This window comes from Diceros bicornis, chromosome 10 (assembly GCF_020826845.1).
Source record: "Diceros bicornis minor isolate mBicDic1 chromosome 10, mDicBic1.mat.cur, whole genome shotgun sequence".
Taxonomy (NCBI): Eukaryota; Metazoa; Chordata; class Mammalia; order Perissodactyla; family Rhinocerotidae; genus Diceros; species Diceros bicornis.
The window spans coordinates 25,787,503-25,814,998 of NC_080749.1; the positions used below are offsets into that span (position 1 = coordinate 25,787,503).

Consider the following 27,496-nt stretch of genomic DNA (forward strand, 5'->3'; position numbering starts at 1 on the left):
GTACTTTGCAATTGTATTTATCCATTCTATTAGGTAATTAGCATTACGAGGAGAAAAATATTGGAACACAGCAATTTAAGGTGACAAAAATTGCACGAATAGTATCACATATAGTCCTTTGGAGATTTCTTGTAGTACTTATAATGTAAATTTTGATGGGCTATTAGTTCTCATTAATGGCGGTTTGGGTACTTAGAGAAGACAACTATGTACTATACTTAGCGCTGGGCAAATTGCCTGGATATATTTCATATACTACTGTTACTTTAATGAATAGCGTTATAGCAACTAGAAGACTGATGGCTTAGAATTTAGGTGGATGTATTTGAAGTTCTTTAAACTAAGTGACTTTGCTTGGTGTACACTAAAAAGTAAATTATCCTTCTTGAAAAGTATGATTTGAAAGCAGAAATCACTTAAAATAAATAGTAGAATTATAGTGAATTTAAAATAAACTGGTTGAGGCCGGCCCCATGGCTTAGCAGTTAAGTGCGTGCGCTCCACTGCTGGCGGCCCGGGGTTCCGATCCCGGGCACGCACTGACACACAGCTTCTCCGGCCAGGCTGAGGCCGTGTCCCACAGGCAGCAACTAGAAGGATGTGCAACTATGAGATACAACTATCTACTGGGGCTTTGGGGGAAAAAATAAATAAAATTATTTAAAAAAAAACTAAAAATAATAAAATAAATTGGTTGGTATATATCAAATTACAGATGGAAATGCAATAAAAAGTGTAACAAATCACTGGATCTTTTGTTGAAAAGTAGTTGTAAACACAATTTTATGTATTTGGGATATTATTTGAATCTTTTTAAATGATATGTTATTTGTTCAGCTTTTCATTACTTGTATCTTCTTAAGTAGAATATGCTTATATAATTCAAGTATAAACACGACCATAATAATTCTATAAATATATAATGCAATTGCACTGATGATCATTCAGATATCTAAGAGAATTAACATATTTTCAATCCTTGAGATGGACAGCAATGGGGATTATTTTTCTAATCTGTTTTAGACTCAATTAGCAGAACCATTCTCAAGCATTATATTCCATGTTTCATGAATGCTTTCTATCTAATTATATTTTATAAATGTATGATCTGGTGTCTAGAGATCATTATCTCAAAAGAAGTCAATCTTATTTTAAAGAATAAGTTACTAATTTTTCTAAATCTAGATATTTTAGCTGGCATAATACAATGCCAAAAACATGTAAATCATTCAAGCTTTTAATTTTAGAACATTTGAAATTAAAGCAGCAAACTAGGAGTTCTTCAAAGTTAGTTTGTTCTAAATAATTATAATTATTTTCTCCATATGACTGATTTTATGGTTTATTGTTTCTATAAACATTAACCATAACAGTTTGAAATAGTCATATTTACTAGAAATTTCTCTTCTTTCTTATTAAAATGCATATTCATTAATAGTAACACTGTTATAATAAATTGGAAATAAAGCAAAACACATGGGGCAGAACTAATTTCATCATCATTAAGAATTTCATACACATGAAAGCTAAAAGCTTTCCTTTAGAGAAGTAAAGTTACTGTAGACTACTTCTTTTAGCTCATATTATATACATAAGTTAACTATGTGTTGTATTTTATACTTTAATGGCAACAGTAAAAACACATGAAACATCACATTTTTTTTAAACATAGTAAAAGTTCCATGGAGGGGGAAAGTAAATTGTATACCTATACCATTTAAAAAAAAAAAAAAAAAGATTTAGGCTCTCCTAAAAGAAAAAGGTGTTTGAAAATATGGTGAAATAGTCAATTTGCATTTCCTGTTTTCTCTTCCTTATATTTTCTTCCCCCAGATACTTGAATGACTCACTCTCTCACTTCCTTCAGATTTTTCCTTAACTGTTGTTTCCCAGTGAAAATCACTATGACTTCTATACTTAAAACTATAATTATTCTGGCTCTTTCCTCTCAACCCAACTCTGCACACCCTATCCGTATGCCTTGGTTGAATTTTCTCTGTTAGTACCTTTCACCAAATGACAAACTTTATTTCACTTGTTTATTTTTTTATACACTGCTTTCCCCCACCGAGACTACCAACCTTTTAATGACGGGGAATTGCTACCTGCTTTATGCCATGCTGTATTCCTAGCACCTCAGTAGTGCCTGGCTCATAATAGTCACTTGATAAATTGTTGAATGAGTAAATGCATCAAAATTGGGATAGATAAATCCCAATTATAAGATACAATATATAAGTATAAACATGAGAAAAGCAAATCCTGACTCTTTTTCATTGTTACATAAAAAAGAAAGAAAACAAACATAAAAAAGTATATCTTGGGCCAGCCCCGTGGCTTAGCGGTTAAGTGCAAGCGCTCCGCTGCTGGCGGCCCTGGTTCAGATCCCGGGCGCACACTGACACACCACTTCTCTGGCCATGCTGAGGCTGAGTCCCACATACAGCAACTAGAAGAATGGGCAGCTATGGCATACAACTATCTACTGGGGCTTTGGAGGAAAAAAATAAAATTAAAAAAAAAAAAAAAGTATATCTTTTCTCCCTTGTCTGCCCCCAAGTTCACTGCATTTATTTACAGTAGCCAAGACATGGAAACAACCTAAACGTCCATCAATGGATGAATGGATAAAGAAAATGTAGTATACATTATACACAATGGAATATTATTCAGCCATAAAAAAGAATGAAATCTTGCCATTTGCAACCACATGGATGTACCCTGAGGGCATTATGCTAAGTGAAATAAGTCAGATAGAGAAAGCTAAATACCATATGATCTCCCTTATATGTGAAATCTAAAAAATAAAAACAAAAAACAAAATGAATTCATGGATATGGAGAATAGACTGGTGGTTGCCTAAGGTGGGGGTGGGGGGTGGGCAAAATGGGTGAAAAGGGTCAAAAGGTACAAATTTCCAGTTATAAAATAAATAAGTCATGGGATATAATGTACAGCATGGTGACTATAGTTAATAATACTGTACTGCATATTTGAAAGTAGCTAGGAGAGTGGATATTGAAAGTGCTCATCACAAGGAAATACAAATTTTTGTAACTATGTATGGTGTTGGATGTTAACTGGACTTACTGTGGTGATCATTTTGTAATATAAACAAATATCAAATCATTACATTGTATGCCTGAAACTAATATAATATTATGTAAATTATACCTCAATTAAAAAAAAAACTCCGGCTGAACACTGGGTCTCACTGGTGAGTCACCGAGATAACAAAATCTTTCCCTAAACCACAAACCCTCCATAAGCCTGTCTTTTAGTCATTTGCTCCTTGGTATGACTTATTTTAATTGACAGCTTTTGTCTTAACAAGACCCAAGATGATGGCAATGAAAGAATATTTCATTTGTTTTGTTTTTATTTGGGATGAGGATTGAGGAGTGAGGCAGAATTAACATGCAGACAAAAAAGTAAGAAAGCAAACCAAATGTAAAAGAGGTATATCTTCCCTCCCTTCTCTGCCACCCTACCTTTCTCTCCAAGACAATTTCATGCCATCAGCTTTTATAAATACCAGGTGTTCACTTTTATTTACTTATTTTTTTAAGGATTTCTATTTTAACCAAAATTTGTGATGAGAAGCCGACAATCACAATATCAGGCTTCATATAAACGATCTCTGAGGGTCAGAAGGAATTTTTTTGGTATAGTGCAGGTTTCTCAACCTCAGCACTACTGACATTTTGGGCCAAATACTTCTTTGTTATGGGGGGCTATCCTGTGCCTTGTAGGATATTTACCAGCATCTTTGTTTTTTGCCCACTTGAATGCAAGTAGTAACCCCCTCTGCCGAGCAGCTGTGACAATCTAAAACATCTTCAGACATTGCCAAATGCTTCTTGATGGACAAAATCGCCTTGGGTTGAGAATCACTGGTATAGTGGAAAGAACTCTAATTTTGAAGTCAGATAGAATTATGTTAGAAACCCAGCTTTGACCTCGGACGACCCACAGTGTTTTCAAGGGTAATATTGCAGTCACGGTATCTCCTTTGCATGGTTACTGTGTGTCTTAGCACTAATAAGTATAAATTGCCCAGAACAGAGTAGATGCTCTCTAAATAATAGTTATTGAGATAAACAGTGCAGTATAATGGATAAAAGTATATGATATTAAAAATATATATGTAAATTTTTTTAATTAAATAAATTCATACATATAAAAATTGGAGCAATCTGTAAAGGCTTTTAAAGCTACCTATTCTCAATTAAAATATATTTTGGAGACTAGTTCAAATCAATTTATATATTTACCTCATTTTTAATACCTGCATAATATCTCATTGTACGTGAATTCCATAATTCATTTGACTAGTCTTTTACAATGACATGTAGGTTTTTTCCCCAGACTTTTCTAATTATAAGAACCACCGCAAAGTATATTCTTGCATACATCTCAGTGCACATACATCGAAGTGTAAGTACGTCTACAGGACAAATTCCTAGGAAAAACACAGGCTTTAAAGTCTAAGAATCATGGATTAAAAAGCTTGCTACACTATTACCTGTGTAACCTTGAGCAATTAATTAGGCTAGCTGAGCCTCAGCTGGGACCCCCAGAATAAACAGTGTTAATGGTACCTCTCTCAGGGGATTGCTGTGAGAATTACATGAGTTAAGATTAGTAAATTAAATACTAGAATGTTGTATTTATTCACACTATCAATTGTTATGAAAGAGAATAACGCAGTTAGGGCCAGCTGTGAGAGACTACACTTTGAGAGCCTAAAACATTCCAAACACCAAAGTTTTTGTTTTGATTCAGAAATCTTTCACTCATTGTGTGTGTTTGTGAGTATTTATTTTCTTCTTCCATTAAGCTGTTTAGTTCCTTTAAGAACAAACACAATTCAATATAACTCTTCTTTTCTTGTATTTTATATACATATGTATATATAACATGTGCCAGAAATGACTGACTATATTTTACACATTTGTCTTGTTATTCAGTTTCTTCCCTTTTCAATTCAAATTCTTATATTTCAAAGTATTTTCTTTTTAATATTTATTTCAATACATATTTAAATTCTACAATATATTTATGGTTGTGATCATTCTATATAAACATTTGCCTACTTTGATTGAAAACATATTTTGATTGCTGTGGCAGATGTTTTTGTGTGTAGATGGTCGTTGTTTTATTTATTCATGTATTCTACTATTACTTTTTTTTAATAGTTTTATTTATTTATTTAGTTTTCCCCCAAAAGCCCCAGTAGATAGTTGTATGTCATAGTTGCACATCCTTCTAGTTGCTTCTACTATTACTTATTGAAATGTACTCAGTGTAAAGCCCCTTGCTATGGGTCATGAATGATGCATACATGAATAAAATGTGGTCCCAAATTATGGAGATGTGAGACATGTTCACACATTAGAAAAGACAAAAAAATACTCCATCACATTAGGAAAATACAAAGGGAATCAGAGGAGGGAAAGATCTCAAATCACACTGAGGGAAAGCCGAAGTAGGCCTTGAAGCTGGTCTTTCACCCATTAGGGCAGCTGATAAGTATGGAAAGCAGTCAAGGAACAAGGAATAGCAAGACAGAGAGAAATAAGCAGGGCATAATCAGATACAGGGGAACAGTGTGCCCAAACGTATTGCACCTGACTGAAGGGGAGGTAGAGGAGGGTTCCATGAAAAGTAGAGTCATGACAGGGAAGACTCTTCCTGGTAGTGGAAACAGCATGTGGGTCAGGATCTCGGAGCCCGAGTCTCAGAGGACTGGCTTTTCACAAATCATATTGACCCTCAGTTCCTTTACCTATAAGGTGCAACTAACAACACTGTGACAAACCACTTCCAGTAAATGAAAAGGAAGAAAAAAATGAGCATTTCAGAGTAAGTTTTGAGTGCTTATTTATGCTTCTGAGGGTGGTTAGTAGGGGGTGCACAGCAGATCAGAACATAGCAGGTCTTGATAGCGTGGAGACTGGAGATACAGAGAGGGAAAATAAGTTAAAGGGCTATTGCAGTTGCCCAAACAAAAAGTTATTAAGTACCTAACTAGACTGTGAAAGGAAAACAAACCAACAAAACAAACAGTGAAATAAATAAAGGGGCAGAGCTATCAGATGTAAAAAGAAAGCTGGCAATCCAAGGGACAGAGGAAGGAAGGGAGGATTCAAAGAAAGAAGAAAAAAGGAAGGGAGGGTGGGAGGAATCTCACCGAAGCTTTAAGTTTCAGCCTCTTTTCACATTCAGAGGGAGAGAAATATTTAGGAAGCTTTGATTAAAGAAAACAATAATAATAAAACCTGCACTTGACAACATGCAAAGTGGACTTGCATTGTACAAAACAGAGGAAATGACTTCTTAAGGTGGACTATTGAGGTCAAGAACTTTCAAGTTATCAGACTTACTGCCTTGTCAGAAGAAGATAGTGCATAGGATCCCTTCAGACCAGATTTAGGTGTGAATGTGCAAGTGCTCAGTCTAAGGATCTTCACAAGACTAAATGCACCAGACTCACAGCCTGTCACTTGTCATCATTTATGATGTTCCATAGACGCCATGACAACTTGCCATTATAATTTATCTTTGCAAGTAAGTTAGAAAAAAAGGCTTTTGAATATTTCTGCTTGCCAATTTTACTGGGTTGTGTATCGTATACATATTTTTCAAGTTTCTATCATTATTTATAAAGTACATTATACATCTGAGGAAATTCATAAGTTTGCAAATTGAGTGCTAGATATGCTATATTGTTAATAAATCCTAACATTCGTCATGACACCAATAATATCTTGCTGAAAAGAATACAGACACAAATGAAGAAGAGCATTTCATGGAGAAATTAACTGAGAGAGCTTAAGTGTTAGTGTTGGCAAAGACTAATTTTTTGCCATTAGCGTAGAGTTTGTCAGCAGAGAGATTAGACAATTGTATGTGCTTTGTTGTACAAACTCTAATGAGGATATTGGAAACATTTAATCCCCAACAATACTAACAGGGTATTCATTCTTAAGCAAATAAATGTACCTTCTCTGATATTCAGATGGTTCTGAAAGCATTTTAATCTGACAGCCCTGGCTTTCCCATGGTAAACTATCCATGTGCTGGAAATCTCCATAGCAGCTATTATGACGACTTCAAATTTGTGAAGTGAGCCTATGAAAAGTATGAACAAATGCCCTTAAGGGTTACATTTGTCAAAGCCTTTCAAGGGCTTGCTAAAGGGCAAGCAATTAGTTTATTTTATTAACACTATTTTAAAAGAAATATGTGCATAACCAAATCAACAGAAGCTGACTTTTTACTCATTACAGGGATGAATTTATTTCTGATTTGAGACTGAAAATGTACATAGAATATTCCTTTTTCTCCTCCTTGATTGATTCTAATAGTAGCCAAAATTCAATATCCTTCTAATATTAACATATTAAGCCTATTCTGGCAAATTGCTACTTGAAACAGATCAATAGTATATTTAAGCTGTGATTAATAACAGAAAAATTCAGTTGAGAGAGCTTAAGTATTCATAGAAAATGTGTAATTAAAAAAATATTTTTTGCCTTTACTTGTGACTCAAAGTTTCTTTCATTTTAAAGTGAAGTTAGCCACTTGCAAGTGATTCTAAGATGAGTGTTGGAGATAGCTACTTAGATATTTATAAAAAACCTACTCTAAGACAAGTAATTTAAGCAACTCTATGTCGTAAACATCCACCAAATTCCCAACTGAAAGTCAAAATTGAATAAGTTTGCCTAACTTCTAAAACAGATTAATATGAACTCTGAGTAGCATAACTTCACAAGTGAACTTGATTTTTATTCACAATTTTTATTGTTTCTCCTGTATTGCTTCAGCTTAGGTAATGGTTTATTTAAAAACTATCTCCTGCATCCTGGATCAACTTGTTACTGATGAAATCATACAAGGTTGTTAAGACTTGGTAGCTCATATGGTCAAGGCTAATATTTTTGCAGAATAGAAAATTAAGGCCTAGATTTCAGTAATTATCTCATATCCATAGCTGGTTAGTGAATAGTAGGAATCTAAAGTGCACTTCTTTAATTGATAAAGACAGTAATTTTAATGATCTCTAAGGTTACATTTAATTCTAAAAGTCTATAATTTAACCACACAATGAAGACTACTAACCCATTTTGTATCACTTATAAATAGAAAGATATAGATGGATAAAGATAAAAACATAGATATAGATACATGTATAGAAATAGACAGCCAGCCTTGGTGGTCTAGTGGTTAAGATTTGGTGCACTCACTGCCATGGCCTGAGTTCGTTTCCCCATCAGGAAACCACACCACTCATCTCTTGATTGTCATACTGTGGCAGCTGCGTGTTGCTGAAAGCTATGCCACCAGTATTTCTAATACCAGCAGGGTTACCGATGGTGGACAGGTTTCAGCGGACCTTCCAGACTAAGAAATATTAGGAAGAAGGACTTGGCCACCCAATTCAGAAAAAATTGGCCATGGAAACCCTATGAATAGCAGTGAAGTATTGTCTGATACAGTGCCAGAAGGTGAGAGGATAGAGCAAACAGACCAGGCAGGGTTATGCTCTGCTGTACACAAGGTCACTAAGAGTTGGAATCAACCTGATGGTACTAACAACAGATAGATATAGATACCCCTTGACATTCAAGAAGAACATGTCAAGTTTGGAATTACATCTACAAATATTATAGTAAATATAATTTCCAAAGATCATATAGCACTATAAAACCAAAAAAATATAGATGTACAATTGAATCTCAATGAGATTGACTGTGTATGCAATGGAGTAGCAGAGAACAATGCATAAATCGCTCATTAGGTGTGAGTGTGGAGTGGAGGTTTAAATTCAAGCTCATACCATTTGTAATGCCCAGGACTCAAACCGTAGCCCTAGCAAAACTTGCCAAATTACTACATGACAAATTTTAATGGACTATATCAATATTACCTTTGATTAAATAAGATGCTAACCATTAAATCCACAAATGCCAAGGATTTTCCATATAGATGTACAGATTTCTTCAAGTTTGCCTGAAAAATACCTGTAACCCTCATTTACCACTAAGCCTTCAGGCTGGCTCCCTTCATTTCTATTTTAAATCTAAGATGCATTTGCCCCAAGTCTTCCTGATCCACCCTAAAAATACAAAATGTAGATGTCACCATCCTGCCATTTCCTGAATTCCATCCTAATTTTCTCCAGATACCAATAAGCTTATTTCTTCCAGTACATTTGTTTTATTTGTATATTTTCTCTCAGATCCATGAATTGATTTTTCTAACTTTCTCTTCAATGTGAATACAATATGTTTAGTCTGCTCTCAAACCACATATGTTGATAACAAAAAGGAATAGTATGTTAAATGTAATCCATAAATAGCCCACAAACTCTAATTTTAGTCAATAGTTTCAACCTCCTCCTCCTCACAAAGGCACATAAAATTGAATGGCAACTTGATTAACTTGGGTTTACCTCACTGTCTCCTGTAGGGATTAATGATCAGGAAAATGCCAAAAGTTATGAGGAAAAGGTGAATAAAAACAAAAAAAAAGCTCTATATCTGAAAATAAGGTAATCAATAGTTAAATAGAACATAGCTGACTATACACTATTTTATAGCATAAGCCATTTGAAAATCATGTAAAGAAATGTTTTAGAGTGTCCTTATTTCACAGAACTGAAGTTTATTGATAAAAGAAAATTCTCTTAAAAAGAACTGCTACACACTAAGACAGAATATCTAAGAAAAACAAGTAGCAGATATAATTTTAGAGCTACTAGCTATTGTATTTGAAAGCAGAAGCTATTGTATTTGCTAGCTCTGACGGCCGAAAAAAGACAATTGACAAGTTCATGTTTAAAGATGGGGAAGAATTTGAGGTTTAAAGTTATAGGCTAATGAGCATATATCCAGTAAATGGAAAGATATCTTAGATTGGGCTGCTATTCATATTCTATTCTATATATTCTGAATACTCTATTCTATTCTGTGAAATACCATTCACAGTTCTGGAGGCTAGAAGTCCAGGATCAAGATGCCTGCACTTGCTTGGTGTATCCTCACATGGCAGAGAGAGAGGCTAACTGTCTGGTCTCTTAGAAGGACACTAATCCCATCACAGGGGATCTACTGTCAAGACCTATTTACCTCCCAAAGACCCCACCTCCTAAGACCATCACATTAGGGCTTCAACATATGAATTTGGGGAACACAAATACTCAGTCAATAGCAAAAGCTGCTGAGTCCTCATCAAACAGCTGTTGTATACAATGTGTAAAGCCCTTCTGACCAAGTGAACTTCATCCCTTGACACACTGGAGAAGAGGTGAAGCACAGACAATACCGTTATGTGAACCACGGTAAACTTAAAAGACAAAAGACGTCTGACCTTGTAAATGATCAGAATCACCTGGATAGACTTATTTCAATGTAATTAAATTATTTTTTATATTTATTTAAAAACATACCTTAAAAACTGAAAAATAAATGAACAGCTAAAGCAGTTCTTGTTGGTTCACATGGCATTCCTTCACTCTTCCCTCACTGTCTCTTCAGATTTTTACTCAGAAGTCACTCTTTTAGTAAAACCCTTCCTTGGCCACTCAATCTAAAATCTAAAATTTCATCCCTACCCCACACACTTCCTCATCTCTTTTCTCTATTTTGCCTCTTGCTTTTCTTTTTTTTTTTTTTGGTCCTTAACAGTTACCTATCATCCTGCATGTTTTTATCCATTTATTCTCCTTATTGTCTGTCTTCCCTGCTTCACTTCAAGCTTGATGAAGCCACAATTACCACCACGTATAGCAGCGCCTGGCATTTAGTAAGCATAAACAAACATCTGTTGAAAGAATGAATGGAATTGGGCATCCATTGCTGTTAAGGTGCAAGCTCTACATCTAGAAGTTGCACTTCCTTGTCTACAGTTGAACTCAATTAAGAGGTGGACCTCACATTCGTATGTTTCCCATCTGTATATACCTCAGGCAGAATACAAGGTCTGGTCAAACAAGACCATAAAACTTTGGCGGGAAATCATAGTCCCGCCGTCTAGGAGAGGGCCCCCTTCTCCTCTGTAGATTATGCCAACTTTACCAGGTGATTATTTTTCCTACTAAGTCCCCTCTAATGGTCCAGCTAGGCGTTAGCATCCTTAACTCCATCCTCTTCTCTCAACAATTCAATGTCACCAGTATAAATGATAATCAAACCAGAGGTGGCAACTAACTGGCGCCCTGTGAGCTGAATAAAGCAGATAGAAGGTTGTGGTGGTGGTGGTTTCTTTGTTTGTTAGTTTGCTTGGCTTGTATTGTGTTAGCCTTCACAGTTAGCCTATACACTTTATGAGCCTACATGGAATTTCTTTTTTAATGTGATTTCTTGGTAACATTTAGAAATTGTGAGATTTAAAATAAAAATCTGGATTTCTTACTTCTCTTGAAAAATAAACGATCTGGCACAACTGGTTAATGTTCTTTATGGTAAAAATAAGTGGAGCTGAGAGGTGTTCTATGTCGAGTGGGGCATTAGCTCTCTCCAGTTTTATCATACTTCCTGCCGTTCCCAATGAGTCTAGATATGGAAGCCCAGACTCAATTGTTACAATACCATCATTTTGGAGCTAATGGGTTTTATTACACCTGACACAGTTTACCATTCATAACCTGTCTGACTCGATTAAATGAGTATTTGAATTTGTAAATCTGTTTGTAAATGAATGAGTGCTCTGTGGATGGAGTGATATATGAATTAGTTATCTATTGCTATCTAACAAATTATCCCCAAAATTTAGCATCTTAAAACAATAAACATTTATTGTCTCTAATAGTTTCTGTGGGTCTGGCATCTGGGACCAGCAATGTGGGTGGTTCTGATTTGGAGTCTCTCTTGAGGTTGCTGAAAAGTGTTAGCCTGGGCTGTAGCCATCTGAAATCTTGACTGGGGCTGGAGGTTCTGCTTTCAAGATGACTCACTCACATGGTTGTTGGCTGGAGGTCTCAGTTCCTTGCTGTGTGGACTTGTCCTGTGGGCTGCTTGGGTGACCTCATAACATGTCAGCTGGCTTTGTCCAGAGTGAGTGATCCAAGAGAGAGAGGACAAGGAGGAAGGCTCGTGCCTTTTGTCATCTCATCTCCAAAGTCATAGACCATCATATCTGCCTTATTCTATTCATTACAAATGAGTCACTAAGTTCAGCCCACACTCAAGGGGAGGTAAATTAAGCTCCACCTCTTGAAAGAAGTATCAAAGTGTTTGTGAAACTTAGATGTAGCAATCTTGGTCTTAGGGTCTTGAACTTGGTTGAATCATCAAATAATTGCTTTATTTTAATCTAGGTATTACCAAATACCTTCTGCTTTATCTAATTTTAATATGACAAAGTTCTTTTCAATTTATTTTGTGTATACTATTCCAAGTAAAACTGGGAACCCCACGTGGTTACAATTTCTAATCTTTTAGGTTTAAAAATTTATGAAAAGTGTCCAAAGAAATTTTTAACTCAGTTTTAGGAAGAACACTCTTACATTTTTGTGACACATAACTTTTTTGTGTGTGTGTGTGAGGAAGATCGGCCCTGAGCTAACATCTGCCAATCCTACTCTGTTTGCTGAGGAAGACTGGCCCTGGGCTAACATCCAGGCCCATCTTCTTCCACTTTATATGGGATGCTGCCACAGCATGGCTTGACAAGCAGTGTGGTGGTGTGCGCCCGGGATCCGAACCAGGGAACCCCGGGCCACCACAGCAGAGCGCGTGCACTTAACCACTTGCGCCACCAGGCCGGCCCCTATGAAACATAACTTTTAGTAAGTTATCAGTCGTCACCTAACTAGTCTCTCTGAGGAGCTGGAATATACTAGTAAATAACTATTTACTTCATAGCACAATTACTTGTTTTCCGAGTGACAATTTCAGTATCACTGTAGGCAAATTTTTCTTAAGCATTTCTCACTGTAATCATCAGTAATCTCCTGGAGAGTAGCAAAGTTCTTTTGTTTTAATTTTTTATTGCCTTTTTTATATAACTATAATATTCAGCTTCAGCAGGAAGCAGGTTATCCTCCTTTACTCCATCCCCAAAGTAAAAAAGTAGAAAGGTTTTGAAAGAAGAAGGGGGAATCTGAGCAGAAGGGCAAGTTCAGAGCTAAGCTAGGAAACTTTATAGAGTTTGCCCTTCTGCTTCTTTATGGTGATTTCCTTTAAATTTTAAGCCCTCAAACTGCTAGATATATTTTGATATATCCAGTTAATGTATTGACAATAGAGGGATTAATATGTTTTATTATTCTTATTTTTATCTTTCAAGATTAATCAAATTATAGTGGCAGGGAGGGGTACACATACATAACCATTCACTTGTTAAAAGAATTTTAATTTACGTAAGGTTCAGTTCCCATGCAGCTCTGATGTCATATCAGATTCACAGCACTGACACAATATAGGCATTATGATTTCACCAAACTTTCTCTCTTCTATTTTATCTAGCAACAAAGCTAACTGTATTTTTTTGCTAAAATGGACTACTGTTTCATTTTTTGAGACTGTGTTCATAGCATTGAGTTCTGTAAGTTTAGTATTCATTTCCTACTCAGCAGGGTCGGTAGCAATCATGTTAGCAGAAATAAACCTTTATAAAGCCTTACATTTTTCTATGAGGCAATGATTTTTATAGTGCATATGTATATATATATATACTTTCACTAAAAAGTCAATGATTTCCTTGAAATGTTATGACAGATTTTTAACATTTCCTCTAATTTATTGCGTTCCTTAGTTATATTATTCACTAGTTTGGGTTTATTTCATAAAGAATATTGGAATTCAATTTTTGAAAATATAATGTGGGTGGTGATTTGGGGATTGTTGCAGCGTACCTAACCCCTGAGTTTACATTCTCTGTTTATTTCTATTCAGGTGATTTAAAATGCATACAAGTACACATAAAACAAAATTTTCTTGTTAATTTGGCAAGGCTGAGCAATACAAAATAATCTTTTTTTTTCCTTGTTGCCTTATAAGACAATTGTAAATAAATTCCTGCTCCAAAATAGCTATCAGGTATGATAGATGGATAGACAGACTAGATAGATAGATAGATAGATAGATAGATAGATAGATAGATAGATAGATTTTAGAAAGACAGATAGATAAATATCTTCTGAACACATACACTGAGAAGAAAGGCAACATAATACTCTACAAAGAGCATAGGAATTGCCCAAAGGCTAGAAAGAAAATTTGAAAACAGGATGATTTTTTTTAAGTAAGTTTAAATTTCTTATCTGGAGAAAAAAATTTTTAAAACCACTAATTATAAGAAACAATAGAAGAAAAATGTTGAAAGTGATAGCAGGAAGATAGTAATTTAGGAATAAAACTACACCAAAAGAAAGCCACTGATCATCAAGATATCTGAAAATGTCCAACTAGGCAAAATTAGAAAGTCTTTTAAGAATCAAATTAAGTGACACCAGATTCCATCTTTGGTGTTTGTATAAAAGTCTACTTTTTCAAAAGTGCATTCACATACATTTTCAAGTGAGTCTCACAACTTTGTGATATAGGCAAATATATTTAATATCGGTATTTCTCAGCTACAAAAACTGCAATAGAGACAATCTTAGTGCTTAATGATTGGTTGAAACAATCTCCTTTTCTCTCTCTCCCTCCCAGAAATGTATGTTTTTTGAGACCAGTGCTCATGTGTATATTCATACTTCAGAGCCGAGCACAATGTCTGAACATCAAAGGTGCTAAATATGTATTGAACTAAATTGAATTTAAAATTCTTTTCCTTTTATTCTGACTCGTCCTGTTTTAAACGATAATTTGCAATATCTAAACCTTATTCGCCTTAATTCAGATATTTTTAATTTAATTGGAATCAAAGGTGATAAAAACACAGTTTTTCTAGAAAATGAATTTTCAAATCTTTCTCAATTAATGATTATTTACTAATAAACTTCATATATTCATGAACAGTCATTAACAAAAACAAAAACAAAAAACTCTCATTAAATATGGGAAATGATGAAAGAACTGAAAGATTGCAGAATATTGAATTAAAAGACCTAATTTATTACTTACATAAACTTTAAAAAATATATTCAAATTGACTTTTCATAAATAGTATATCTTCTATTAAAAGTTATCCTGAAAATCTCATGATAGTCAGAATTGCAAATATGAAATCAGTTTCCTGACTCCCTGTATTCAAAGGTAACTACTGAGATTCTATATGGAAAATCCAATCCTTACCTCGCTAACTGACCATTAACTTCAGCTTAGAGCTAGCCATTCATTGAATAAAGATGCAGTCATCCTCACCAAAAAGCACTTCTTTATGGTATCCACTCTTACATCTTTTTAAAACTCAAACTATCCTTTTAAATTAAAATTCACATTTCAAAAATCAGCTTCTAATAAAAATACAGTAGAGGTTGATTATTTGTTCTATGGAAAGCCATACCTCTCTGTTAGCTTCCTAATCATCCTACTTGCCTGGCACCTTTTTTTCCTGAAGAATGAACAAAAGGAATGGAAATGAGGCTCAAATCAGTAAAATCTCTACTCATTCCTAAATACGGGAAAGAATTATTTGTGAGAGAATAATTTCGATCATTGGTCAACAGACCCTGTGACGTTGTCTCTTGAATTATCTGTGTGAATCAAGCTATCTTTTATAAGCAGGATATGACAGATTTGACTTTAATGTGACAAACACACAAGTCCCCTAGCCCTTAGGACACTGCAATAGAACACAGAAAATAATCGTAAAATAATACAAGTCACAGTAAGTCAAGAATTAATAATAGTCAAGTTAGTATTGCTAACAGTATTAAGTCCCTGATCTGGATAACCTTACAAGTCTGTTTGCTAAGGTTAAAAAAAGAGAAAAAAAGCCTCATAGAGATGTGCAATTTGAATATGCTTCTAGTGTTAATGGAGCAGTAACTTTTGTAAGCTTTCAACAGGTCATAATCAACTTCTGGTCAATACAAAGCATCCTAGCTATAGAAACAATTGCACTTACCCATGACGGTTAGGGCTGTAGCTTTTGTTAACTCTTCTTTCATTGACTCTATTACTTCTAAGTTACCGCCATCCAGGTTGCATCTATTTATAGTTCCGTTTCCTGAACTGATCCAGTAAAGCTTGTTTTCCACATAGTCTATCGATAGACCTGTAATTAAATTATACAACTTAAACATAATGGTAGCCACGTACATTGTAATATTCACCTACCACTGGATTTGAGGGGACAAAAATAATTTGCAAGCTCAGATTTTTGTCTTAAAAAAGATCTAGCTAATACGGAAATATGCATACGTTGTTTTAATTCTTTGTGAAATGATATACTTCTATCGGCACTTAAAGTTATATCTGTTGGTTATCACAACAATCTTTTTTTTTTTTAATTTTTTGTTTATTGTAGTAACATTGGTTTATAGCATTGTATAAATTTCAGGTGTACATCATTATACTTCTATTTCTGCATAGATTACATCATGTTCACCACCAAAATACTAATTACAACCCATCACCACATACATGTGCCTAATTATCCCTTTCGCCCTCCTCTTTCCCCTCTTCCCCTCTGGTAACCACCAATCCAATCTCTGTCTCTATGTGTTTGTTTGTTGTTGTTATTATCTACTACTTAATGAGTGAGATCATACGGAATTTGACCTTCTCCCTCCAACTTATTTCACTTTGCATAACACCCTCAATGTCCATCCATGTTGTCGCAGATGGCTGGATTTCATCGTTTCTTATGGCTGAGTAGTATTCCATTGTATCACAACAATCTTGTGACACTGAGAGGAATGACTGTTCCACTTTACGATAAGGAAAATAATACCTAGAATAGTGAAGAAATCTATCAGAGGTCCTAGTTAATAAGTGGACATTCCGGAAATTTTAAGAAAGTTTCTGTTTCCAAATTGAGTGCCTGTCCTCTCCATTACATCACTAGGCCTCAGAAAGTTTTGACGTATGATAATCATTTGGGATACTAATTTCACTGATGAAATTTATAATTCCTCCTCTATTTTCAGTAAAATTTACTTTAGGCAGTTATAGATTTAAACTGGTGGTTTCGACTGTTTTCAAGTAAATCCAAAGGTAGAAGAATTTCAGCAATTAGTAATTTCACTGATGCATGGAATTGAATTGGGCTCATTTAGGGGCTACCATGGGGAGATAAACCACTCAACAAGTATGTGAACCAAGCCAATGGCTTAAAACCATTATCCCCACATGGCACAGTTTGTTTGTCACTGTAGGTTAACTTTCTTGTATTTTATGAAGAATTTCACATATTATAGAGATTTCACGGTTTTCAAAAGTCTCAGGACATGTACAGTTTGATTGCTGAGGGTTCTCAGTACACAACTACTTTACTAGCATGCTCAGTAGGCTAGGGTCCACAGTATAACAATAACTCTGTGGCTTCACGCTGGTTTTCTGTGATCCACAACTACTTGTAGAAAAGCACATGTGGACATATACTCAGGCATACAATACAATAAACTTTTTCTGGGATCTCCCTCAAAGAATAAAATGAACAAACCACACAAAAATCCCTTCCATATTTAAAAAAAAAAAAAATCTAAGGTGAAAAAAAGAATGGAAGAAAAGAAGGAAGGAAGGGAGGGGAGGGAGGGAGCCAACTGAAGAGAATCACATGAATTCAAGTGCATTGAAAGAGGGTTAAATATAGCTCAGATATTCTCAACTACAGATAGTCCCAGGCCAGAGAGTCGAATTGATTTATCACACCAGTTTTAATCAAGTAGAAATAACGCAACAAGACTATATAATATACCAGCTATTTACTGACTTATTTTTATGTTTTGCTAATAGAAATCTGGAAGGATCACCAGAAAAATCGCAATGCATAAAATTAGACATTGCAAGGATGAAGTTTTCAGATTTTTTCTGATGACCACAGTGGGTGACTGGATTTCATTACTATGGAAAAATAATCAAAAACTATCAGAGTCATATTCTATGGTATAATATTTTCAGGGTGAAAGTCATTCAACATTCAATTTTTTATGAGAGAAAGTTTGATTATTCTGCCGGTAATTCCTAAGCCACCTTCATACGTCTTTTCTAGTATAAATAAGTTCTGGGTTGGACCACTTAATTTCCAGAAGTAGTCTACTTTACCTTCTGCTTAGTTGACTACCTAAAGCAAATAATTCCATCTCTAATCAACAATGAAGAATATCTTTACTACAGGTGTATGGTATAAAACATAACCCAAAATTATATGTTGCAGAATTTTCATCAAGAATTGAATTAACAAACATTTAAGGAGAATTCCCTTTAAGAAAAGTTATCTATCCCTCTAGGTATTCTAAATTTTATCTCTCGATCAAGCCAAACCATCAGAGAGCTATCTGCATTTTTAGATCGCTGTGTTTTTTTCTCTCTCTGAATCTCTTGCTGAATTGAGCTTTGGCATTGTGCCCTTGGTTTAAATGAAGGATGCTCTAAGAAGTAGCCATAGGAAATCCACTGTTATACTTCCCAGGATACAGTGTCTGAATATAGTATTTCACACAGTGACCTCTTTATACAAAGACCCATGGCAGAAATTTCTTTCAGGGCTCAGAAAAAGCTCTATGTGGAAAATATAAAAGTGTAACTAGTCATATTTTTCTCTTTGCTTTGGCTGCAAAGAAACTGAAGAGTCAGATTTGTGACCCATCTCCAGCAATTGTCAAGGAATTGGATTTACACTACTAACTTTACTCCTGGCTTCAGTAGACTAATCTATTATTTTCCTTGACCTTGATTTTTAAAGCCAGAATTCTTGTCTGGCCTTTCCTAGGGAATGCATTTGTTTAAGTCTCTTCAACCCCTCTTTGGAAGGAGAAGGTGCATTCATACTGAATGTGCCTAACTCCAAATTAACCCACAATGTCAGAACTTTCTCATCCACCTAACACCCTGCAGTTTCTAGAGTCTAACTGAGGCTGGATAAAGCAGTTATACGGAGCAGGGAAGTTACAGAGCTTGGGTCAAAGTTCCCCAGAGTCTACTACTTAACATCCTCGTTTCTGGACTGTGAGTGTCTAGAGGAAAGGAGCTGTGTCAGTGAGCTTTTTATCTTCAGTGCCTAATACACTGCCTAGAGCAGAGAAGAAAATTTACAAACACTGAATGAATGAATGGGTTATTTAATTAATTCCATTATAAAAATTATAAGTTGTCCTCAAGGAGTTCTGTCTAATAAAGTTGAATAATTCTCACAACAGAATTTTTTTAATATACTACTTATACCCAGATACCGTGACAATAAGGAGAAACGGCAGTGATTCAATAGGTCTACTTAGTATGGCTTAGATTTTTATATCAATATTAAGATTGAATAGTTTAGGATTAATAGTTTTAAGATTCATAAGAAAAAAATATTTAAAATTCTGATATTAACCTATATATGCATGTGATATATGTCATCTAGTCATTTACATATATCTTCTCCCCTGTTAAATATAACAGTTTAACCCCTAAATGTTCTTGAGTATGTTTATTCCGAGGTTTATCAAATAGAATTGAAATCTTTTAAAAATCCTATTGTCAATTCAAGAAACTGGTGACATATGTTTTAAATTCATAGACGTAAGTATGTTTAGAAGTATATATTTATAGTTCATTAATATAAATGTTTTTGCATCATAAGATTTTTTATTTTGTTATTATCATTCACTTAGGGCTTTACACTGAAAAATTAATTGGTATCCATTCATTCGAATAATTTCTGAATCAAGTCTCTGTTGCATTAGAGATGAATCACTAAGCAGTGATTTAGAATACTAAATCAATAGCCAGGAGAAAACAGATTAAATATGAGCATGTTTATAAAACTGTCCTGGAACCTATGTAAAGAAATATAATTACGTCTGTACTAGAAGGTCCTCAGAGTTGGGGACTGAGATTAAAAAATCTTCAGAAGGGCTATAGGATCTGTCTGAAGAATATACCACTAGTAATATAGCCTCATTTCTGCAAGACTTGTTTATTTTTTCAATGATCTGAATCTGGTTATCAAAAGAGGAAACTTAGATTCAATAACATAATAGGTATATCAAAGGAAAAAAGTCATCATTTAAATGGAAAAACCTTTATGAAAAGAAAAATCTACCTTTTACCTATCTTTCTTATTACTGTAAAAATGCAGAGTTAATCCATATGCTTCAATTCTAACACTCTTTATTTTAAGCCAAAGATTTCCCTTAATTTATGATTTTGTTTGAACATTTCGATTTAATCTGGCCAGCTATTTTTCAATTGAGACAATGTAATTTGCCAAAATTATATAATTGCTCTCATTATAGAAATAATCCACACATTGATATAAGAAACAACTACATATTTTTTAAAATAATATAATCTAAATATTACTAAAAAAATTAAACCCATTAAATTTTACGTGTGGCTACAATTAAGACTGGAAAGTTCACTGATGTGTCTCATTTCTTTTCCTTTGTAAGCGACTCAAAATTAAATCAATGTACTATGCAATATGGAATTTTAAAAAAATGCAAATATATAGAAAAAAGGAATTTTAAAAGTTAAGCCTTTCTAGAGATAGTAATTTCCTAATATTTTTCCATCACTTATAAAATTTCATTTCAAAATTTTCATCCCTGGCTATAATTATCCGGAAAGCTTTTAAAAATACTGATCCCCGGGTCCACTTCTGGAAATTATAATTTAATTGGTTTGAGTTGGTCCCAGGCATCGGTATTTTTAAAAAAATCTCTCTAGGTAACTTTAGAATACAAGATTTAAAAAATTCCTCTTAAACAAATTGCATATTTTTGCAATCTTTCAAATTTGAATTTTTAATAAGTTTTACCAGGCCTTTAAATTTTGCTGGAAAGTGTGTCATGGTGGCGAGATCTTTGGAGACAGGGGAACATTAAGATGTAGATAGAGAAGAAGACATACTACGGATATTAAAATATAGGTGGTTAACTTCAAGGCCTCTAGATATGTATAATAAATAACATTGAAATCCTCTAGCTATTCTATTTGTAGTGTTCTTTTCAGACAACAGAAAACAACTCCCGCTTCTGGGATTGTGAAAGTTGTAGAAACTGACTGTTGAAAATGCACTTACAAAAAATGAGGACATTATAATGTTCTGGATACTCCAAAATGCAGATCTTCTCAGAGTTCACCAGAAGAGGCATGATTATTTCTGGGGCAGAACTGTTTCTGAAACACTGAACTTTTAGCTCCAAAGGAGAATAGTTATTCCATGAGGAAGCAGAGTAGGGTTAACTGCCTATTCACTTTCAGGCTATCTCAAGAAATGTTTTATCCCTCCTGAGAATACTTAGATTTTATAAGTTAAAGAATAAATATGCTGAGGAAATCCAAGAACTTTTCCTGCTCCATTTCTGGCTTCCCTCCGAAGTGAACACAAATATCATTGTCACTCTTCAATAACTTGTCTACGTGTCTCTGGATTCATCTGTCAGAAGGCTAAGCAGCCTTCACCTAGCTACACCCTCACTTTAGCATTGTGAAGTTATAATAATAATAACAACGATTGCCTTATATAATAGTGTCTTGCATATAGAAAGCGCTCAATAAATGTTAACAATTTATTATTAGTATAAGTTTTTGTATTTCCCTTTCAAGATAAAATCCTATTGTAAAATTAGCAACCATCTCTCTGGTAATCCACACAACTGACAATTTTGAGATAACTTAATAAGGAGAAATACTCAGATTGTGCATTTCATTCATACCACAATATCCTCTCAATTACAGAGGCACATCAAAATGAAAAACTTTGTTCTGTGAAAGCCAATAAAAGATATGCTTCAGTCTGCGAGAAAATATTAGCAATCCACATATCCAACAAAAGACTAGTATCAGCAAAAGAACTCGCATCACTCAACAGTTAAAAAAAAAATCCACTTAGAAAATGGGCAAAAGAAATTAACAGACATCGCACAGAAAAAGATATAGAGATGGCAAATAAGCACATGAAAAAAATTTCAACATCATAGGAAAATGCAAATTAAAATGACAGTGAGATATCACTACACACTTATAAGATGGCTAAAATGAAAATAGGGACAACCCTCAATGCTGGCAAGGCTGCTAGAGAAGAACTGGATCACTGATACATTGCTGGTAGGAACGTAAAATAATACAGCCACTCTGGAAAATAGGTTGGCAGTTTCTTATAAAACTAAGTATACTATTACCATAGGCAATTGTACTCCTGGGAATTTACCCCAAAGAAATGAAAAGTTATGTCGACACAAAAACTTGTACATGAATGTTTATAGCAAGTTTTTTGATAACTCTACAAGGATATATGCTAAGTGAGAAAAACCAATCCAAAAGGTTATGTACTGTATGATTCTATTTATACAGCATTTTTAAATGATAAAATTTTATAAATGGAAGAGATACAGTATGGGGAGAAAATGACGAGGGCAGTTGGTGTGGTTACAAAGGGGCAACAAGAAGGATCATTGTGGTGTTGGAATTATTCAGAATCTTGACTGTGATAGTGGATATGGGAATCTACACATGTGATAAAATTGTATAGACCTAAATACACACGAATGAATAAAAATAAAACATGAAATCTGAATAAGATGGGTGCATTGAATTAAGGGCTGTAATATTGTACTATAGTTTTACATAATGTTCCAGCTGAGGAAAACTGGATAAAGTATACATGGGACCTCTCTGTATTATTTTTTATAATGGCATGTGAATCTAAAATTATCCCAATAAAAATTTCAGTTGAAAAGAAAAGTATACTATTCAAGAATTAGTTGAGTATGTAGGGGATCAGAATATGCCATTCCAAAATATGCCCTTTGGTTTAAGGATTATTTTGAGCCAAAGACAATTGAGAAATAGTAGATGCCAAAAAAAAAAAAGCTCTCTGTCCTCTCCTACTATTTGTCTAAAAACAGACTTAGAGTCTTAAGCACAAGACTAGACTCTTATTAGCCCAGAGATGACACTGAGAGGCATCTACATAACAAACCTTACTAAAAGAACCCTTATTATCCATTAATTTCTCCCATATATTTACTTTTCAACAGTTTGCCTCCCTTGGAAGTCTAAAACACCTTTGCTTTTGTCTTGTCACTTCTCTACAAATTTATTGCTCTTTGTTAAAATGTTATATAAGCCCAAGTTCTAACTACGCCTTTGAGTTCCTCATCAATGAGTTTCTCCCATGTGTATGCATGCTACCGTTGTTAATAGACACTGTCTTTCTCCTTTTAATCTGGCTAATTTCCAGGGTCCCAGACAGAGAATCTAGGAGGGTAAAGGGAAAAGTTTTTTTTCCTCCTCTGCAAGTATCTATACTGCCCTTATCTTAACTTGATCTAAATTCTTCCTTGGAATCATTCTTCTCAATTCACTTTGCTTTAAGAAGTCATTAACAATATATAGAGTTATAGAGCTAAGTTAATTAACTTAGTTCCTTGTTGCTTATCATATCAAGCTAAGATTTCAGCACCTCTTCCAACCTCCCTCATATAAATGGTTGTACCTGGGGCAATTTATCCCATATTTCAAGTTCTTCATGATTGTCAAAAATTATGTGTCTTGTGAAAATAACAAATGCAAAAATGAAGGAAAGACCAGAACCAGTGACAGGTTATTTCTTGAGAAGTGTTTTGTTCTAAAAAGTCATTTTGAAAGCTTTAATAGGTATAATTTCATAATTTACCAAAACTATATTGAAGAGCTTGATAGATAAAACAGAACAAAATATTTTTAAAAGCACCAAATTGTGTCGTTTGAATATTTTTAAATTATAGTTCCTATCAGAATAATGCTAAACGCTAATGTTCCTATCAGAATAACGCTTCCCTTATGTTAGATTTTTTTTCTAGCCACAGAGAAAAATTCAGAGTTTTTTAGATAAATCACACTCTTTTGTGCCTACTATGCCTGTTTATCCTTTCTAGTAAGAATAAGGAAAACCCCTTTTCCTGTCACACCCTTAAAAACAAAAGTATGTGTATCCTTCAAGATCTCGTTGAAATTTCAAAATATCTCGAACTTAGTTACAACTCTTCCCTCTATTTTTCTTCCTCACAAAGAATTACTTGTTTCCTCTGTTTTTACTGTGTCTCGTTATATTAACTTTACGGTGCCTGGAAGATAGTACTTGTGAACAACATTAAGTGTTTTTGTTTTGTTTAACTCTATTGAAGAGCTCATCAAATGGTTTGTGGTTATCCATGTCTTTTTCCTTTGCTGAACCATGACCGTCTTGATAATGGGTCCCAGGTTTTATTTTCAAGGTGTGGTACCTAGCATACACTTCATAACCTTTTCTAAATAACCTTTTTTTATACTTAATAACATTTGAACGAACAAGTAAATGAATGATCAGATGAAACAATGTAATAAATTTAAATTATTTGTGTGTATATGCATGTATAATTTTAATGTTAGTTTATCAGTTCCTCTGGCCTTTTTTGTAATCTATTCTTAACATTTCTTTTGGAGTGCACCGCCTTATATGTTGATTGTGCTTCATACATAATAAAAGTGACTGTGCTGAGTAATAGGTATATATAAATAATATAACGGCATTATATGGAGCAAGTACACATATCCAGGAATTTGTTTTCATCTTATTTTTCAAAAATGAGGTCCCTTGAATTCTTTTGATGAGGTAAAACGTGTTCATGAATGTTATCCATGAATAGATTTCAAAATTCACATTATATAGCATATTGGTTGGAATGATTAAATAATAAAAAAAATGATTCAGAGGTTTCAAGCAAGTATACTTGAAGGCTGAGTAAATAAATGACTTTTGCTTGGGATTACATTGAAAATAAAGGGAAAACATCAAGGAAATAAAATATGTAGTACACAAGATTCTTAGGAATAAGCCATGAAGGGTAATGCTGATTGACAAGCCAAGTTGCTTTATATGAGGCTTAAAGGATAAAATTCATAATATATAAACATTTTAAACATGGAAGTGGCTTTAAGTAGTAAATTAAAATCCTCTGTTATGCAAACTACTCTAAGCACTTAATGTATCCAAGACTGAGCAATAAATCTTGACAATATTTAGTTCAACAATGGATAACTGGGACGTTAATTTGTATTTAACAGATACAAAGTTATTCAGCCCAAACTGCCTGAAGGCTGCAATTACTTAGTCTTCAGTGATACACACTCATAAAATGCCAAGTTGGGTGTTTTGATAAGATTATGATGCACTTCTATTTCAAGTATCACACATATGGATTTAACAGCAAACAAACAAGGGAAATCCAGTGAATTACAATATAAAAACAATTCCATAAAATAGAAAGCTTAGTATATCATTGCTGTTTAAAACCAGCATTTAGAGTTTCAGCAATAATTAATTGCAAGGCACAACTGGCAGAGGGGTGAAATTCGTTCTTGCGTACTCCTGGCTTCTTAGAAAAGCTGACTGCTGTGTCCTAATTGGGCCCACATTTCTCAGCAGTACCTAAGCCCTGGATTTTTCTTTCCCACTTTCCATGCTTGAAAGAGTACCAGTTTTATTCTCTGATCTTTGCTTGAGGTCAGGTAATTACTATAGGAAATCAGCCTCTCAGGATATCGCATAGTGGTTAAGATTTAATATGACGTTGGAAGCAGATAAACCTGGATTTGAATCCCAACTCTGCAATTCATCACAGGCAACTAACTTCTTTCAACAAACCTCAGTTTCTGAACCTATAAAGGAAGGACAAGAAAGCCTTCCAGAAATGATTACTGTGAGAAGATCATTGCAAAGAATTTTGCAAGTGCTTGACATATTCTAAGTGCTTAAAAAGTAATCACTACAGCTATGTTATTTTGTTGCCAAAGTGATGATGGTTCTACTGTATCATACATCCCAGGCTAACTCCATGCAAACACTAAGGTGTGGGTTCGTGGAGGGACTAAAGGGACCATAAAGGGTGGCAGGTAATGATTGTTATGAGTTGACACTTCCCACCCTTACCAGAATACTGTGATTTCTCCTCATATTCTGGGAAAAAAAATAATTTATGATCTGACAATCAATATGCATGAGAAGAAATCAAGTGAACAGTGGTTCTTCCTTTCCTAACCACCTAATTTTCTTTATGGAAATTGTTGAGGGAATGCAGTGGGCACGCAGTTTAAGCCAGAGATAGCCAGATAGACTCATCATAAAATAATAATTACAATAATTGCCTGCAGTGGAAAATATCAGTAAAATTCAATGAGCAAATAACACACCAATAAATATTCCTATGTATATAAGTATTTCATGAGTATAACCATCATATATACCAAGAAAAAGACGTTTGTATTTTTTTTTTCACATATTCATATGTCCATTCACAGTACTGGAAGATTCCACTTTAGAAATCACCTCAGGGGAATAGTTCTAAATGAGTCTTGTAAAGTGGTATTACAAAGGTATGAATTCTTGAGAGTATTTCAAAGATTCTTCTATATAGAATATTTCCTTATGAGACTTAACCTTGATACTACATTAAATAGCAGTTTAAATTTATATAGCAAGACAAAACAATACTTTGTCCACTTATTTGCATCACAGCTCTAAACTGTCCATATAGAGGGAAAAAAATAACAGCAAAAAGAAAAAGACTTTTTAAAAAAGAAACACAATAATCTGAAATAATTCAGTATTTTGTGTGAATTAGTAAACGATATGTTACTGAATATATTTTAAGAAACTGGTTCAAGCACACACAGTAAAAACACTATAACTTAAAAAAAATAGTTACTATGCAACATAATTTTAATCTATTTTAATCAGTGCCTATAATACTTTTGAAACCAGCAGCATCTTAATTGGCCCCTATCTCTCACAAATAAAGAATTCATACTGACTGAATATAGACAGGACTTCCTTGCTGTAAACATATTCACTGTAATCTTTTTTATAGTTAATTTACAGATAAGAGTCTCTACTCTAAAAAGATAGATCAAAAATTATAATTAACAGGGTCAGAATGAATGAGGGGTTGCTGTAAAAGGAATTCGGTTTTGTCTTTATACCCTGTGCTCAAAGGACTTGTCAATAAGTGGATAGTGTGACCAATTCTATTTTTGCCTGTTCTTTGTTTTTATGAGAAATCTCTGAGGTACGAATGAGAGCCAAATGGTCACGGGGTTAGACAGGGGAGGGAGGAGAAATAGCAAGAGAGACACAGGGAAAAGCCAATTTAGAAACCAAATATTTCCAACTTTTCCTCCTAGCTAGCCATGCATTTATTTATAAGCTACCACTTAATGTAATTTTTGTACTCCACACTTTGAGAAAATGGTGGTATAAATACAAACATGAGAGTACTTTAGCTTGTTTCCTACTCATCAGATACACTGAATGAAATGCAACGTGAATCTATACCCGGATCACCGAGTATACACTTCTTTCACAAAGTAATCTTACTCAAGTAAGATGCATAAATAAACCTTAGGTTTATTCAATCCTATAAGATCCTCTT

At 34.2% G+C, this 27,496-nt stretch overlaps 1 protein-coding gene across 1 annotated transcript in view; it reads right to left on the bottom strand.

Annotated features, from left to right (window-relative positions):
* The window catches only part of LRP1B (LDL receptor related protein 1B), a 1,024,768-nt gene that overhangs the window by 536,807 nt on the left and 460,465 nt on the right, over positions 1 to 27,496 (bottom strand). Inside the window, exon 29 of the mRNA XM_058548897.1 lies at positions 16,024 to 16,173. Within this exon, the coding sequence (XP_058404880.1) occupies positions 16,024 to 16,173 (150 nt within the window). The remainder of the gene's footprint in view (positions 1 to 16,023; positions 16,174 to 27,496) is intronic.